We start from the raw sequence: 14,330 nt of genomic DNA, 5'->3' as shown, positions 1-14,330 counted from the left end.
CTTTAATGGGCAAGCTCTTTTTGTTCATGACGGGAAGCAACTCAGCTACAACGAACTTGACGGCCAGTTCAGACTACTGATGCTGTTGGTCATTTCAGATCGGTCTCCCTCTTCTCTGTACACAGAATATTGAACCTCTATGTTACATTGGGTCCAATTCAGATTTTCAGACCTACCTTATGCTTTTTTTCCCCCAAGTCAAAATGTTTTCCAAGCAGGTATCCAGAGTCACCTTGCACACATGCCTATCCCTGATATTGCACACTGGAAAACATACTCTTACATTGGTTAAGCGCATGTCCATTAGTGGACAAAAAATACAGGTACTGGAATTCTACTTTCCCATTTCTACCATCTCGGACTCCTCTAAACACTGAGATAAATATGAAAAACTATATAAAACTAAGAGATCATTTACTTTCTGGAGAAGAAAACCCAATGTATGACACGAAAAAACATCTGTTAATGCTTTGCAGACGTTTAAAATTAAACGTTTTTGATATTTCCATTTTTGGTGTATGTTTTTGATTGGCCATGAGTTTTGTGAGTTATGAAGGATATTTTAGATATTTAGAGAATGTTCTCATATCCTGCTGCCTTCACAATAGCTGGTATAGGGGCACTGATGGGTCTATGGTTTAAAGCAAGAAGATATATTTCAAGCAACTCTAAACACAGCTTGCACAGAAACGTAAATCGGTTCTACACATGCATCTAAGCTCACTGAAACTGTTTCCTATGATGAATCCCTGTGCTCAAGAAAATAAGTAAATGTAAGAAGTCATAACTCAACAGGATTAAAATCATTCCTACTAGTGCAATTTCAACTGATGAGGAAAAGATAAAAATACCAACTACCTTTAGACGACCCAGATCTGTTGAAAATGTGGCCACTTGTCTCTAAACGGGGCATTAGCATGCCAGTTCACATTCTCTCTATGACCTCTCAGCACCTACCTGCCGCAACTCCTTATAAATATAGCTGAATCTTCCTTTTCACAGTTGGACACAATCCTAGTTTCAGCTTCAAATTGTAAGGACCTCAGATAACTCTAGGCATGCAAGAACACAGGCAGTGCAGTAGCCTTGGCCCAACCAGCTAGATCTAAAATGCACCTCTCTGGTCCTTAACATCTCATGAACTGAAAAGAAAAGAATTACAAGCACAAAAATAAAAAAAAATTACATTCATGAGAGTGCATTCTTCTGGGTCTCTCTGTGAAAGGTTTATGCGTTGAAATTGGGACAAATTGGTCATCAGTTAATCAAGTTTTATTTTGGGGGGAAATAATTAAATGCCCACATTTCATTTTGTATATCAACTTTATTTAAAATGCTGTAAATACATCTCCGTAAACAAAAAACACACACGCGCACACACTTCCTTTGATGCACATTTCAGATCAAGACATTACGCCACCTAGTGGATACCAGCACAATGACGGGACTCGGCGGCGCTCGCCACGGTCCATGCGTTTCCCGGCAGGCAGGCTGGCAAGCTGCCCCAGACGGGCAACAGACTGGCGTCGCCAGACGGGCAAGCTTGCCCACAACTGAGGTAACAGGGCACAATCAATGTCATATCACAGTTCCTAAAACACGTTGCTATAAGCAGGCCACAAAGAAGTGTGATGGGTGCCTTGTCCTTATGTGCTGAGCATTACTAAATCATATTGCTGAGACTTATACAATAGACAAAAAAAAATGAATGAATTTAAACACTGCATTCAAACCAATTATGAATTCCACTTTGGACAGCAAATTTAGCAAGCCTAAGATATGTAGTAGTGCTTTTTGGTCGCATGAAGATCTTGACACCTATTGCACAAAGCAGAGCTGAATGCTGGCCAGACCAGCACTGTAGCCTCCTGTCCAAGGTATAATCAGCCTTTCAAAGCTGTATCGAGCCTAAACGATTAACAGGAAGAAGCCTAATGAAGCCTCCCAGATCAGCCTGCCTCTTGATCAATTCCTCACTTTGAGAGACTTTAATCTCTGCCTAGGCTTCTAGCACTAGTCCCCTATCCAGAAAAACCTGCATTGGTTGGTATTAATTAGTACAATTTGTTTAATTAGAGACCAATCATAAATTTGGAACAGAGCATCCAAAACCATCAGACCTCTCTACACAATATCGCATCAGCAACAGCGCATCAGCACCTCATTGGGCTCAGAGAAAGCAAAAACCAAGACTCTCTGGCATGAGGCTCTTGACTGAAAAGGATCGTTGCCTTCAGTGATGGAGCTTTCTTTTCATAACAGCTTCTGGCCTTGGGCTTCTAAACTGCATCAATGGCAGCAAGCACTGACCCCGTAGAGCAGTGATCTTCATTACCGGTCCTGGCGGGCCACAGGGTCTGCAGGCTTTTGTTTGTTACTCGGCACTTAGTTGATCAATTAAAGCGGTTAATTACAGGGCTAACTCACCTCACCTGGTTTCTTGGGTCTGAATTGGTTGCTGATATTAAGGCTAAACAAACCAGCAGACCCTGCGGCCCACCAGGACCAGGAATGAAGGTCATTGCTGCAGAATACGAAGCAGAAATATTCTGTCATTCTGGTGTGAGGACGTGCTCTCCGTACCAAACCAGAAATACAGGAGACAAGCACAAAACAAATGGTTCAATCCAACGAGTTACTAACAACAAATGAAATCTCCAACAACTTTGTGGTTATGATACATTACTCCCATCTGCGTGAAATAGGGAGACCAATGCAGACATGCCAGAGGTTCACAGAGCTAGTCCGAGTGGCAATTTCCCACAGCCAATTTCTGAAAGAAGGGACAGACAAACATGAAAACCAATACTGGACTGCAAATATAATTATAAAACCTTCAGTAAAAAGAAATATTGCTAGCCCTTGCAGGAGTCTGTAGGAATGTTCATTTTATGACCTTCTAGTTTTGTTCTTGTTTGACATGCTACAATGAACTGCATCTGAATTGCTCATAACTATGGACTGAACTATTTGAACGAATGTCTCAAAAAATTAAATAAAACGATAAAAGTCACTGGCATAAAAAAAGAGGGGGGAAAAAATAAAAATAAAAAATAAGGCTCATTTCAAACAGCATGGTGGAATATGTGGGCCCAGACCGACAGTCACTTACAGCAGACACAGAATGACATTTCAATGCCTGTGAAGGACTCTTCATAAATTGTGCTGTCATAACCATACATGACATTATGCGTGCATATAAAAAGCTTTTGAATACTGTAGTTTCAAAACACGCAAGCCCTACTGGTATAAACTGGTGCAGTTCTCAGCAATGCTGATTTAAATGCAATTCCGCCTGCCTGTGTTTATTCAAAGCTTTTAAGGCTTTATTCTAGGATTCTATACCAATATCTAGGGTGGACACAAACATCACTTCAATTCTAGCACTGGTGGTAATTTTTAGTATAGCACCATAATCGCCTCATACTGCTGTATCCTTACGGTGTGCACATTTTGACAATTTTAGCATCATCATATTTTAATACGTTTACTTGAATAAAAGCGGTAGCTGACTTCTTCCACTGTATTTTTACTACCCATTTTTGCTAGACAGAATATATTCACAATTGGGTTTTATTTATTATATTGGTCTCTTGAAAATACAGTACAAAAAACATTAACATTATTTTTAACATCTTAGACATGTAAGGTGGCTTCCATGAAAAATGTAGTGTATATGAAAACCGATGAAGCCAGCTCTGGTGCACCCTAGGGGTGGTCCACAATGATTCAGTCTAAAAACTGAACAAACCAGGATGATTTGGCTGATAAGCTTTTTACTGCGTTGTAACTACATCTCTCTAATTCCCACCACATTACCCTGTTATCCAGTAACTTCCATAAAATAACAGTGCATTTATAATTTAGCAAACTTATACTAAAGTTTTAACTCACTGGAGGACAAAAGGACATCTCACTCGTTTAAAAATGTCTCGAGTTAAATACTTTTTTCCCCCCTCCCCCATCTGAATTTTTACAATTCATATGCAGGGGTAATATAATACAGATCCAATCACAAAGCTCTGCTTGTTTTTGTTCAGGCCTTCCCAGGCACAACTTAACAATGAGAGAGCAAGGCTTAATGAACACTATAATAGGTGGAGCTTCCGTGTCCTGTCAATCACTTCATTCCAGCCAGTGAAAATCCTTTTCTTCCCACAGCAGAACACCATGTTTAGTCCAAACCAGTGAATCACTGATAACATACTACAGATCCACTTGACTGGAATTCATAAATCCTGGCTCTCACATCACCCCAACCTAGAGGCACCAGCTCAGCTCAAGAAGCCACCATCCCAAAAATGCACTGTTGTAGATAAAAGCTCTTGCAGCATCAGCCAGTGAAATAAAACCATTCTGATAACATCAAACAAAAAACTTAATTGATAGAAATTGTTCCAAGTACACTGCGGTCAGTAAACCTAGTTTACATATCTCTTTGAAAGAAGTACATGTTTAAAGTCACATTAAGACATTGCATTAGTGAGGACAGAACTGCAGTTTTTTTTTTTTTTTTCTCCCTCTGCTTAGGGAGGATTTCTGCTTAGGGCGATTTTGCATCAGTCACTGTGGGTAAATTGAGCAAGCTTTTTCTGTAGTCGTTGAATTGAATATAAACATGCATTCAACTGGATATGAATCCCAAATAAAATCAGTTCAAACTCCCTTTCCATCACTATAAAACTGCAAGATGGTCCACAAAAACATGAGCTTTGCATGGAGACCTTGTTATGGGCGGTGAGATGTGCTGCAGACGGCGTGAAGGGTGTGGGGCGGTGTTTCCACATCGGGTCCAGACAGGGAAGATCCTCACTCCACCTCCTCCATTTTTTAATTTTTTAAATTTTTTTTAAGGAATCTTTCCATTTGGACTCTAATTGTCTGGAAGAATGAAATCCTGTTGGGAGACATGACATCAGGGCTTCAGCACCAATCATAAAACACTGGTCTGAAAATGATTCAACCTGATTGGTAGACAGGGATGGAACAGACAGGGATGGCAAGCAGTTCTCCCCATTTTGCTTCATATATCATAACCTACTGTACAAGTTTTCAAGAAGGGAAACTGATGAGAGCAACAAGTCTTAACAGAAAATGAGAAGATACCTGGTTCGGCACCAAAGCAAGAAGTATGTGGAAAGCTAACCTTTCCCAAGTTGGGTTTGACCCAGGCTGCTGGCTTCTTTACACACCCAACGATGTCACTTCTTTTCATTGTTCTACAGACCACTTTAATGACACCCCAGAGAGTGTTCTAATCCAGCGACCACACTTCATATGCTCAACCCTGTTTAAACAAGCTTTTATAATGTCATTGTCTATCTACTTCTATTTTGGGAGGAAAAACATTTTTTTTCCCCACAACTGGTTTCATTACTGCTGCTTTAATTACCACTAATTCTGTGCCAATGACCACATTTACATGCATGCCATATTCTGAATAACAATCCTTATACAGCATAGGGTCATATTTCTATCATGCCATTCCAATGCATCATGAAAGAATATCCCAATCTTTTTCCATGTACTGCACAATGTTTCATTATTTCAACAGAGAAATTAAGACTTCAGTCTTCTCATCGATCCTGAAGTGAGTGCTTTGTGCTCACCGTGCCATTTGTACAGTAAACTAGCTGGCTGACATTACCAATGACAGCTTGAGAATCTGTACCAGGTCATGTTGAAGAGTTGTAAATGGAATAAAGCGTTCATATGATTTTCATTTGTGGATTATTATGAAACCTCTCTCATTCCGATTTCACATATTTGGAATAAGGGCTTAACCGGGTGTTGATTTTTCAAATAAGGCATTTAAATCAGCGTTATAACTGGAATGATCTGCTATTCCCGAATAAGATCAGAATATTGATGTGCATGCAAACATGGTCACTGTCTTTTCTGTGTGGATGATTTAAAAGAAGAAAAAAAAAACAAAAAAACTTTTCAATGATTTAAAAGAAATGTGTTATTGTACTTACACAGCCAACGGTTCACCACTGTGAGGGCACATAGCTGTAGGCTGGCGCGCCAGGGGGTCTGTACGTGGGGATCGTGACTTGGTGCGGGCCTACTTGAGTCGGAGAGTGGGTCGTCAACAACGTCCCTGCAGGGGAGGGGTTAATGAGATGGCGTGAGCGTGTGCCTGCTGGGGAGGAAACAAACAGGTGCGACGATGAGGTAGACTCTCCCATGTGGCATGCGGCTTACCGGCTGACATCGCCATAGTGGTCCCTGCTACCATTCCCATGGAGACGCCGTTGCCACGGGGCTGAGGGATGGGCGGGGCGAACATGGCGGCTGGCATCCCGTTGGGCTGCACCACGGTGGTGTGGTGGATGACGTGCGGGGGAGCCGCATACAGGGGCTGCGTGTAGTAAGCGCCTTGCTGCCGAGAGGGAGGGAAAGGTCGTATTGTTTAACAAATGTGCAACTTAGAGGGATTTAACTGTGCTCTATAGTGAAGAGACGTCCGCACATTCAGCCCAATTATGGCTCTGGTGCTACAAGAACAAAAACAGATTAATAAAGGAAGAACTTGGCACACTGAGTATATTGCAAATCTAATTTAATTAGCTGAGCTTTTGGTCAAAATGACCTTCTTCAGAGCATCCTGTACGCCAGTATGGAAACCACAGGAGTCTGAAACTACACGCAAAGCATCTTCAAAATGCTTCTTTACACTTCAGTCCAATCAAGTCCAGTCCACACTGGTTCATTCTGAATACAATTCCACACCTACACTGTAATTCCAGTAGAACTGCTTGCTTGACACTCGATTTGTTGTTACAGGTGTCATAGCTTTGTCACACTTGCAAGTTCGTAAGAAAATAAATTTCATATACTTAATAAATTTACTAGAAAATAAATTTACTAGTGAAACAAAAAGCAAAGAAACACAAATCCATTGTAATAACATTTCACTTATGTAGTATCATCAGATATTGGAAAAAAAACTATTAGACATCATTAGATTTAGCACAGGATGAAGATTCATATTAGATTATTAGATTTTGGAATTGAATCTACTAAAAACTATAACTATTTACATAGTCGTGCCAGACATGAGGCTAGCTAGCTACATGCCACAAAGGTGTCCGTGGCACATTAACGTTACCTGCGCTATATGGCAGAAGACTGTAAATTACGCCATCGTATTTTAATGACACCTCCAGCTGGTTATTGCTATGCACATTACTACACCGATGATACTGCACTTGGTATATTGTTGGTAAAACTCATAATGATAAAATTATTTGGAATCAAATGCAAGCAATCAAAGATCAACAAGACCAGTGACCAGAAAGACTGATGTGCATTTCCTGACCACATCTTTGCTAAAACATTGCTGCTTAGCTTACATGACACAAAGGAAGTTCCCAGTTTTTTTCCCCCAAAAATATGGTCAAAATATCACAATAGTGTTAATGAACGCTAAACTAATGGCCACTTCTTACATGTCTGGCTAGCTAACTAAATGTTCATAATATACATGGCCAAAAACACTTCTTCCTTTCCAAGCTAGCTAGCTTACAGAAGAAATTTCATATATACGCATTATTATATTTTTAAACAGGGAATAACAATTTTGTAGATGTGCTTTAGCATTCCTGCTAGCGTGTGCATTCCCGCTAACCAGTCAGCTGTAATTCATCGATTGCTTCTATATGGGGAAGAGTGGAGTGCTGCACTACTGAGGCCTCACCTGAGCATAGGGGTTCTGCTGGGGGTATGAGCTCCTCATGGGGTACACTGCTGCCTGGTACGGATTTGGGGATGAGGAGTAGGGCGGGACAGCACCAGTGCCAGGAGAACATGACATTTTGTATGGTGTGCCCGGAGTGTAACCTGAAACGAAGAAACAGGGTCAAAAAAAATTGACAATGGTGAGGTGTACTTGAACAAAATTCAACATTTCAGGAATTACAAATAACTTTTATTTAATTGATTTATTTATACTTGTTAGTCATCCCTGAGCCACAAAGGAGATGTCATGTACTGGTAAACTGTGTGTGTGTGTGTGTGTGTGTGTGCGGAAGGGGGGGGGGGGGGGGGTGTAGCATTCAATTATCTGCCTCAGGAGAGTTGTCACATATTGAATAAAACACAGTAGCACTGTAATTATGCAGTTTGCTTAATTTGAATTAATTCAGTTTCCTGTTTCTATTATTGCCATGCAGACTTAATTGAGCTGCAAGAATGTGCAAGTAGATTCTCTGCAATCACTCTGAAAGAAACTAAAATTTAATGGGTTTCTAATGTCTTCCCAGTCTTTCAAGTATGCACTACTTGTCTTGATGCAGTAGAGCCCTAATAGTCTAGAGCTTGAGCTTGAGTCTAGAGCTTTGTGAGATTCCTGTTGTAGGTAAACCTTGTTGTAATTGGAAATGGAGGGAGTTCAAACACACTGCAAAGTGATGAATTTCAGGGGTTTGGAGAGAAAAGGACAAGGAAAAGGAAAAGGGGCCCTTACCTGTGGGAAAGGCCGTGTTGGCTCCAGGGTACATGTTAGGGGAGTATGCAGGTGTAGCAGCCGCATAGCCAACGGGGAAACCCGCTGCACAAAAACGTAAATCAGAAAAACAGTACAGTTAATGGGCACACAGACTTAGCATGAACAGGCGTTCTCCTTTGCATGAACAGGTGTGTTCCAACTATGTGATGCCACAGGCCTAACATAGGGAGAAAATTTACAGAGTATGTGTTGCTTTAGTTATTTGCGGTCAGGACCTGAAGTATGCATGGCACATGAAGGCACATAATACAAACAGGGCTAGTGAAGGGAAGTTCTGCTCTATTCTTACCTGGGTACCCTATTCCCTTTGGGTTAGCAAAAGGGACCCCTGATGGAGTGGGGCTATATGCAGGGTTCATACTGTAGTTATTACAGTTGCTGTAAAAAGAGAGACAGAGTAATTATTAAAGAAATCTGTTAAAGATAGGCACTACCAACATTCCGGTTTACAAGCAAAGCTCCAAATTTGCACACACTTGTAATGGGGCTACTAGCAGCTGCATTATAATGGGCCCGTTTTACTAGCTTACATTTCACACATGCCAAGTTTCAAGCACGGTTTTTCCAGTCACATTAAAAAAAAAAAACAATAAAAAAACACGAGTGACAATTACAAACGATCTGTGTATTTATTGGTACAATTTGGTCATGAATGATACTGAATTTCAAGTTTAAGTTTGGACTGCTTTCAAGTTCACGTGCAACCTTAGACTCACTAAATTAACTACAGTAGAATCCAATTAATTGTATAAGAGGCAATTTCGTGTCTTTATCAAACAATTGGCGGTTTATTTCCCATCTGCTGATTTTTTTTTGTGTATTAATAGATCATTCATAATTCCATGAAAGTATCCAACATGCGCTAATGGTTTGTGCAAATATGCAATCTCTTCACAGTAATGAATGGGAAATGGTTCAGGATTTGGCAATTCTATGCAAATACTGAATCGTGCGATAATCCGTTATGCAATTCAGTGGATTGTACTGTGTTATCATTAACCCCTTAAGTCGCACCAGTCCATATTCAGGCCAGAGTGGATTTGTGTGTATTCATGACATTTTCTTAATGGTGAATCTGGTCACACAATATACCGTTTTAAAGTGTTAGTGGAGAAACAATGCTTGTAGTATCTACTGCATATCTGGCAGCAGCACAGTGGTTTGAGGCTCATTTGATACCTTGGACCCTTGATGACTTACAGCCATTTAGCCAACAAATGTGTTCCATACTGTATCAGCATAATTTACAGCTGAATCTAGTCCCAGCCCCCAATTCCCATAGAGATCCATTCAAATGCAGAGTTTTTGTCTCGCTTGTAGGACAACCTGAAAATAAGATATCCAGACTCTGATGATGTTGATAGGTCACAGACATCAGGAAGTCATGGCATGCAAATAATATGCAACCAAATACAAAACATGACTCCTTTATTTGACATTATGTTACTTTGTCTACTGTATAAGTGAATTCCCCTGTTTCTAGCTTTCCCCCAAACAGTTCACTGCAGCAAAAGTAAACGAGCAAATGGTGGAGTGCATTTGTTTAATTCTTGCTAATTTTCTGACCAATGATTTGTTGTTAAGACCATTAAAAGCTTAATTTTTTTGCCATTTTGAGCTTGGCCCATTATTTATTTATTTTTTAACCCAGGAGTGTACACACGCGTATATGTGTGTGTGTATATATATATATATATATATACACTCGCCGGCCACTACATTAGGTACACCTGTTCAACTGCTTGTTAACGCAAATATCTAATCAGCCAATCACGTGGCAGCAACTCAATGCATTTAGGCATGTAGACATGGTCAAGACAATCTTCTGAAGTTCAAACCAAGCATCAGAATGGGGAAGAAAGGTGATTTAAGTGACTTTGAACGTGGCATGGTTGTTGGTGCCAGACGAGCTGGTTTGAGTATTTCAGAAACTGCTCATCTACTGGGATTTCCACACAACCATCTCTAGGGTTTACAGAGAACGGTCCGAAAAAGAGAAAATATCCCGTGAGCGGCAGTTCTCTGGGCGAAAAGACTTATTGATGGCAGAGGTCAGAGGAGAATGGCCAGACTGGTTCGAGCTGATAGAAAGGCAACAGTAACTCAAATAACCACTCGTTACAACCGAGGTATGCAGAAGAGCATCTCTGAACGCACAACACGTCGAACCTTGAAGCAGATGGGCTACAGAAGCAGAAGACCACACCCGGTACTAGCAAGTAACCTAATGATGTGGCCGGTGAGTGTATGTGTGTGTGTGTGTGTGTATATATATATATATATATATACACACATACATACACATGCGTATTTATTTATTTTTCATTTTTTGTCGAAAGCTGTAACTTAGCTGTTCCTCAAACCATTTAACAGGATAATACATTCCAACCATTCTCAGGGCGCAGAGGCGGTAGAGCCGACTGATTGGTATGAGCATATCAAGATCTTCGGTTTCCTCTTATTTGACCATTCTATACTCTGAATAACCCTCACAACGACGACAGTGGTTCGACAAATCCATGTAACGTAGTAAATATGCAAACAGACTCCAATATGTGTAATGGAGCGCAGAATGCATAATTCATACTGTGTTCATTTAAATGCAATAGTTTACTTGTAACCAAGCATACAAGCATTATAGGCAAACAACTTCATTCAGACTTTACATGAAATTACTTCCAAAATCCATCGAGTATAATCGCACATGACACCGTTACTTACAAAGCCCACGAATTGAGCAAACTGATTTGCGACTGCTATTTTGCCACTAATATTAGACTAACGTTATGATCGACTGTTTACTGAGACCCGAACAAACCAACGGTTAGAAAAGGCGTTTAACACTGTACAAATTAATACGAACACCGGTATCAGACTAGCGTGCCATCTAAATTACAGCTTGCTAGCTAGCAACGCTTAATCCGATTCAGACGCAATTTCTCCGGACCTTTCTTCGAGTAAATACTTCGGGCAAATTAACGTTAGCCAGCTGGACTACGTCGTTCAGGTAAACAGGCTAAGTTACCTAGGAAACAACGCGAATCGAAAAGATCTCACATTAGCTAGCTAGTGCGCTCGTTTCTGAGGTCCCAAGCAGCATTCGTGAGGCAATGTGATTTACCTTGCTAGCCAAGCACCTGAAAAAGTCAAGTTAACTTGCTTCCTTCAGCTAACATACTAATGTTAAACAGCTATAGAATAACAGTTGTATACAAACGTGACTATTTGTCGTGAGATGCCCCGCAGTGACCACTCAGAAATTCATAACAATGTTACACAGGCCGCAAGGAGCACTTGCAAGACTGCTTTAGCATTTCTCATCCCCAGTGAGTTAGCATGCTTGCAATCCCATTCGACCTTCTGCCCGCTCCTGTCTCGAAGTACTCGTTGCAACAGGTAAACGACGATGATTCAGTAAGCATTACCACGAACCACTTGGTACAAGCTTCCCTGAAGTTCTTCCACCTTACCTCACCGAATTTAGCCTTTCTTGTCTTGAAAAAAGCCTTTGTGGTTTTGATATTCCCCTTCGCTGTCTCTTCTCCTGTCTGGACTTGCGCACCAACCAACCAACCAACCAAACATTCACCTACGAACGTCACTTCCGATTATGAGGCATCCCAGTAGCTGGACTTATATCACGTGACAATGAAATTAACGGTCTATGTGGCTTCAGTCTCTGGTCACAGTTTGCGTGATCTGGCATTCAAAGACCAGGCATTGAAATGGACGAAATCATCCTGTAATGCTTTTTTCATTGAGAAGTAGTTTGTCACTGCAAAAATGTTGTGTTTATAACGTTTGTACGATGTAAATGATTAGTAAACTTCTTTAAAACCCAAATTCGATTATCTTTGTGTAATGATAGTAATAAGCACATATCCTGAGATTGAACCACTTATGGAAGGCAGTGAATGTCATTATTTGTCATAGGCTACTTGTCATGCATCGTGTGTGTGCAGCTTGTAAAGTAAGAGTTCAGGTAAGAGGGAGCGTTGTGCCTTATCAGCAGAAAATTAGCCTTTAAAAGTTCAAGAGTGCCAATGTTTGCCTAATTTCTTTCTTTTTTTTTTTTTCTTCAGAATTTGAAATGGATTATCCCATGTCTGACAGCATCTAACATTAACTTTAAGATATTTGCTTTGGGAAATTAATGAAAAATTCTAATTTCATAATATATTGAAATAACAACGTTGTGGTGTGGAGGCAGACAAGTATGGAAACTTGAGTGGTGGTTGGCAGAATGTGACCGTTGTAGTTTCAATATAGCAACTTGTAAAAGCAACTCACTTTTTAAAGCATATAACAGCTTCGGAATTCACGCTTGAGTTATTAATGTGTGTAATTTACATGAAACTCTTAAGCTTATGTTAACTACAGACCTTATTTTATGCAGAAATCAAAATCCCTATGGGAAAAAAAAAATTGGAAATCTGCCTGGGGAACCCATGGCTCAAAAATGCTAACTCACTTCCATGTTTTAGGACAACAAACTGTGGTAGATACTCTTCTCTTCAGATGGTAAAAAAAAAAAAAAAAAAACGGGGTGAATGGGGGGTCTGGTCGTCCTCCCCCAGGAAACATTTGCATTTCGTTGGCTTCTGAGAGGCTAGATGACTACATTAGAACAGAAAGAATAAGATATACGCTACTTTATATCTTATACCTGCCACATATTTGTTAAGCCAAACTTTCACCTTTCCTTCCATATCTGACCTGTCTGGAAAAGTACATCAGACTGGCGCAGTCAGTGCAATTTTCTATTCTCTTTGGTCTGCGATTTGCGCTGTTCGCCACCTGCCTATTCAGACCACGTCTATTTGTAAATCACAGCCCATCATAGGGCCGATTGCTGATTTCGGGGCTTCTCAATTCAATGGGCATATCCCAGTTCAGTCAAAAGCCAATCAGGAGTTTTTGTGGATCATATGCTGTACAATTTGATTTTGATATAAATCCCACAGGCAGGAAAAATGAATACTTTGCATTTATTATTCAACAGATTTTTTATCATTTGAGACAACACTTGTTTGCAATAAAAAAGTAAGTTGCTAAAAAGTTGCAATATTGAAACTACATCGGCTGTCGTCCGCAGGCGGATTAGTGTGAAAACTTGACCAGCGGTTGCCAGAAATGCGACCATTGTTGTAGTTTCAATAGGCTATACTTTTAAAAAGCGCATAACGGGTTCGAATTTTACGGTTGAGATATTAATGGGTGTAATATATTTCATAGAACGAAACGTGAAACTCTCTTAGGCGTACATTAACAGCAGACCTTATTTTCGGCAAAAAACAAAATCCCTATGGGAAGAAAGCATTGGAAATCTACTGAAGGAACATATGGTGGGAGAAACGTCCGGGTTGGCCTACAAAAAGACGTCATCACTGTAACACGCATCGAATTAAATACATTTTATAGGCTGAATAATATTACTTTGGTGGGGCTGAGAAGAGAATTCGGTCCCTGGAAAGTAGTTCGGCGTGAATACCTTTTAGAGCTTAAAAAGTACTGCCCAAAATAATATAATGCAGCCTGGGTAAATTCGTAGTTCTGAATGGAAATTTGCACTCCCTGGTCCCCGGATCCCACCCATGTTTACGCTACTGGGCGGTCTTCCGTCAGGTCCTAAAAGGAGTATAAATATCATATTCTGCATAGCAACATATATATTTTCAAAAAATGGGCCATACTCATATGAAAAATATAATTATGTATGACATATACATCTAAACCAATTTACAACGGCAATGTGTTTTGTATACACACAGTTACTTCATAGCCGAATCTCGTTTTGCTTCCAGGACCTTTATTTTCT

The 14,330-nt window shown here is 40.3% G+C and overlaps 1 protein-coding gene across 2 annotated transcripts; it reads right to left on the bottom strand.

Annotated features, from left to right (window-relative positions):
- Positions 1-4,500: 4,500 nt before the first annotated feature.
- On the bottom strand, positions 4,501-12,109 carry LOC118226128 (myelin-associated neurite-outgrowth inhibitor-like). 2 transcript variants are annotated; one of them, XM_035415472.1, is made up of 7 exons: positions 11,983-12,109; positions 8,802-8,890; positions 8,471-8,554; positions 7,703-7,845; positions 6,208-6,385; positions 5,979-6,103; positions 4,501-4,897 (listed from the first exon to the last, which is right to left on the bottom strand). In XM_035415472.1, exons 2-6 carry the CDS (start codon positions 8,869-8,871, stop codon positions 5,991-5,993), a joined length of 588 nt encoding a protein of 195 aa, XP_035271363.1. In that variant the 5' UTR covers positions 8,872-8,890; positions 11,983-12,109; the 3' UTR covers positions 4,501-4,897; positions 5,979-5,990. The 2 variants fall into 2 exon arrangements, with proteins under 2 accessions (XP_035271363.1, XP_035271364.1); XM_035415473.1 differs by having other exon boundaries at positions 11,988-12,099.
- Between the last annotated feature and the right edge of the window lie 2,221 nt (positions 12,110-14,330).

Source organism: Anguilla anguilla, chromosome 4, assembly GCF_013347855.1.
Source record: "Anguilla anguilla isolate fAngAng1 chromosome 4, fAngAng1.pri, whole genome shotgun sequence".
Taxonomy (NCBI): domain Eukaryota; kingdom Metazoa; phylum Chordata; class Actinopteri; order Anguilliformes; family Anguillidae; genus Anguilla; species Anguilla anguilla.
This window is presented reverse-complemented; position numbering and strand designations above follow the sequence as displayed.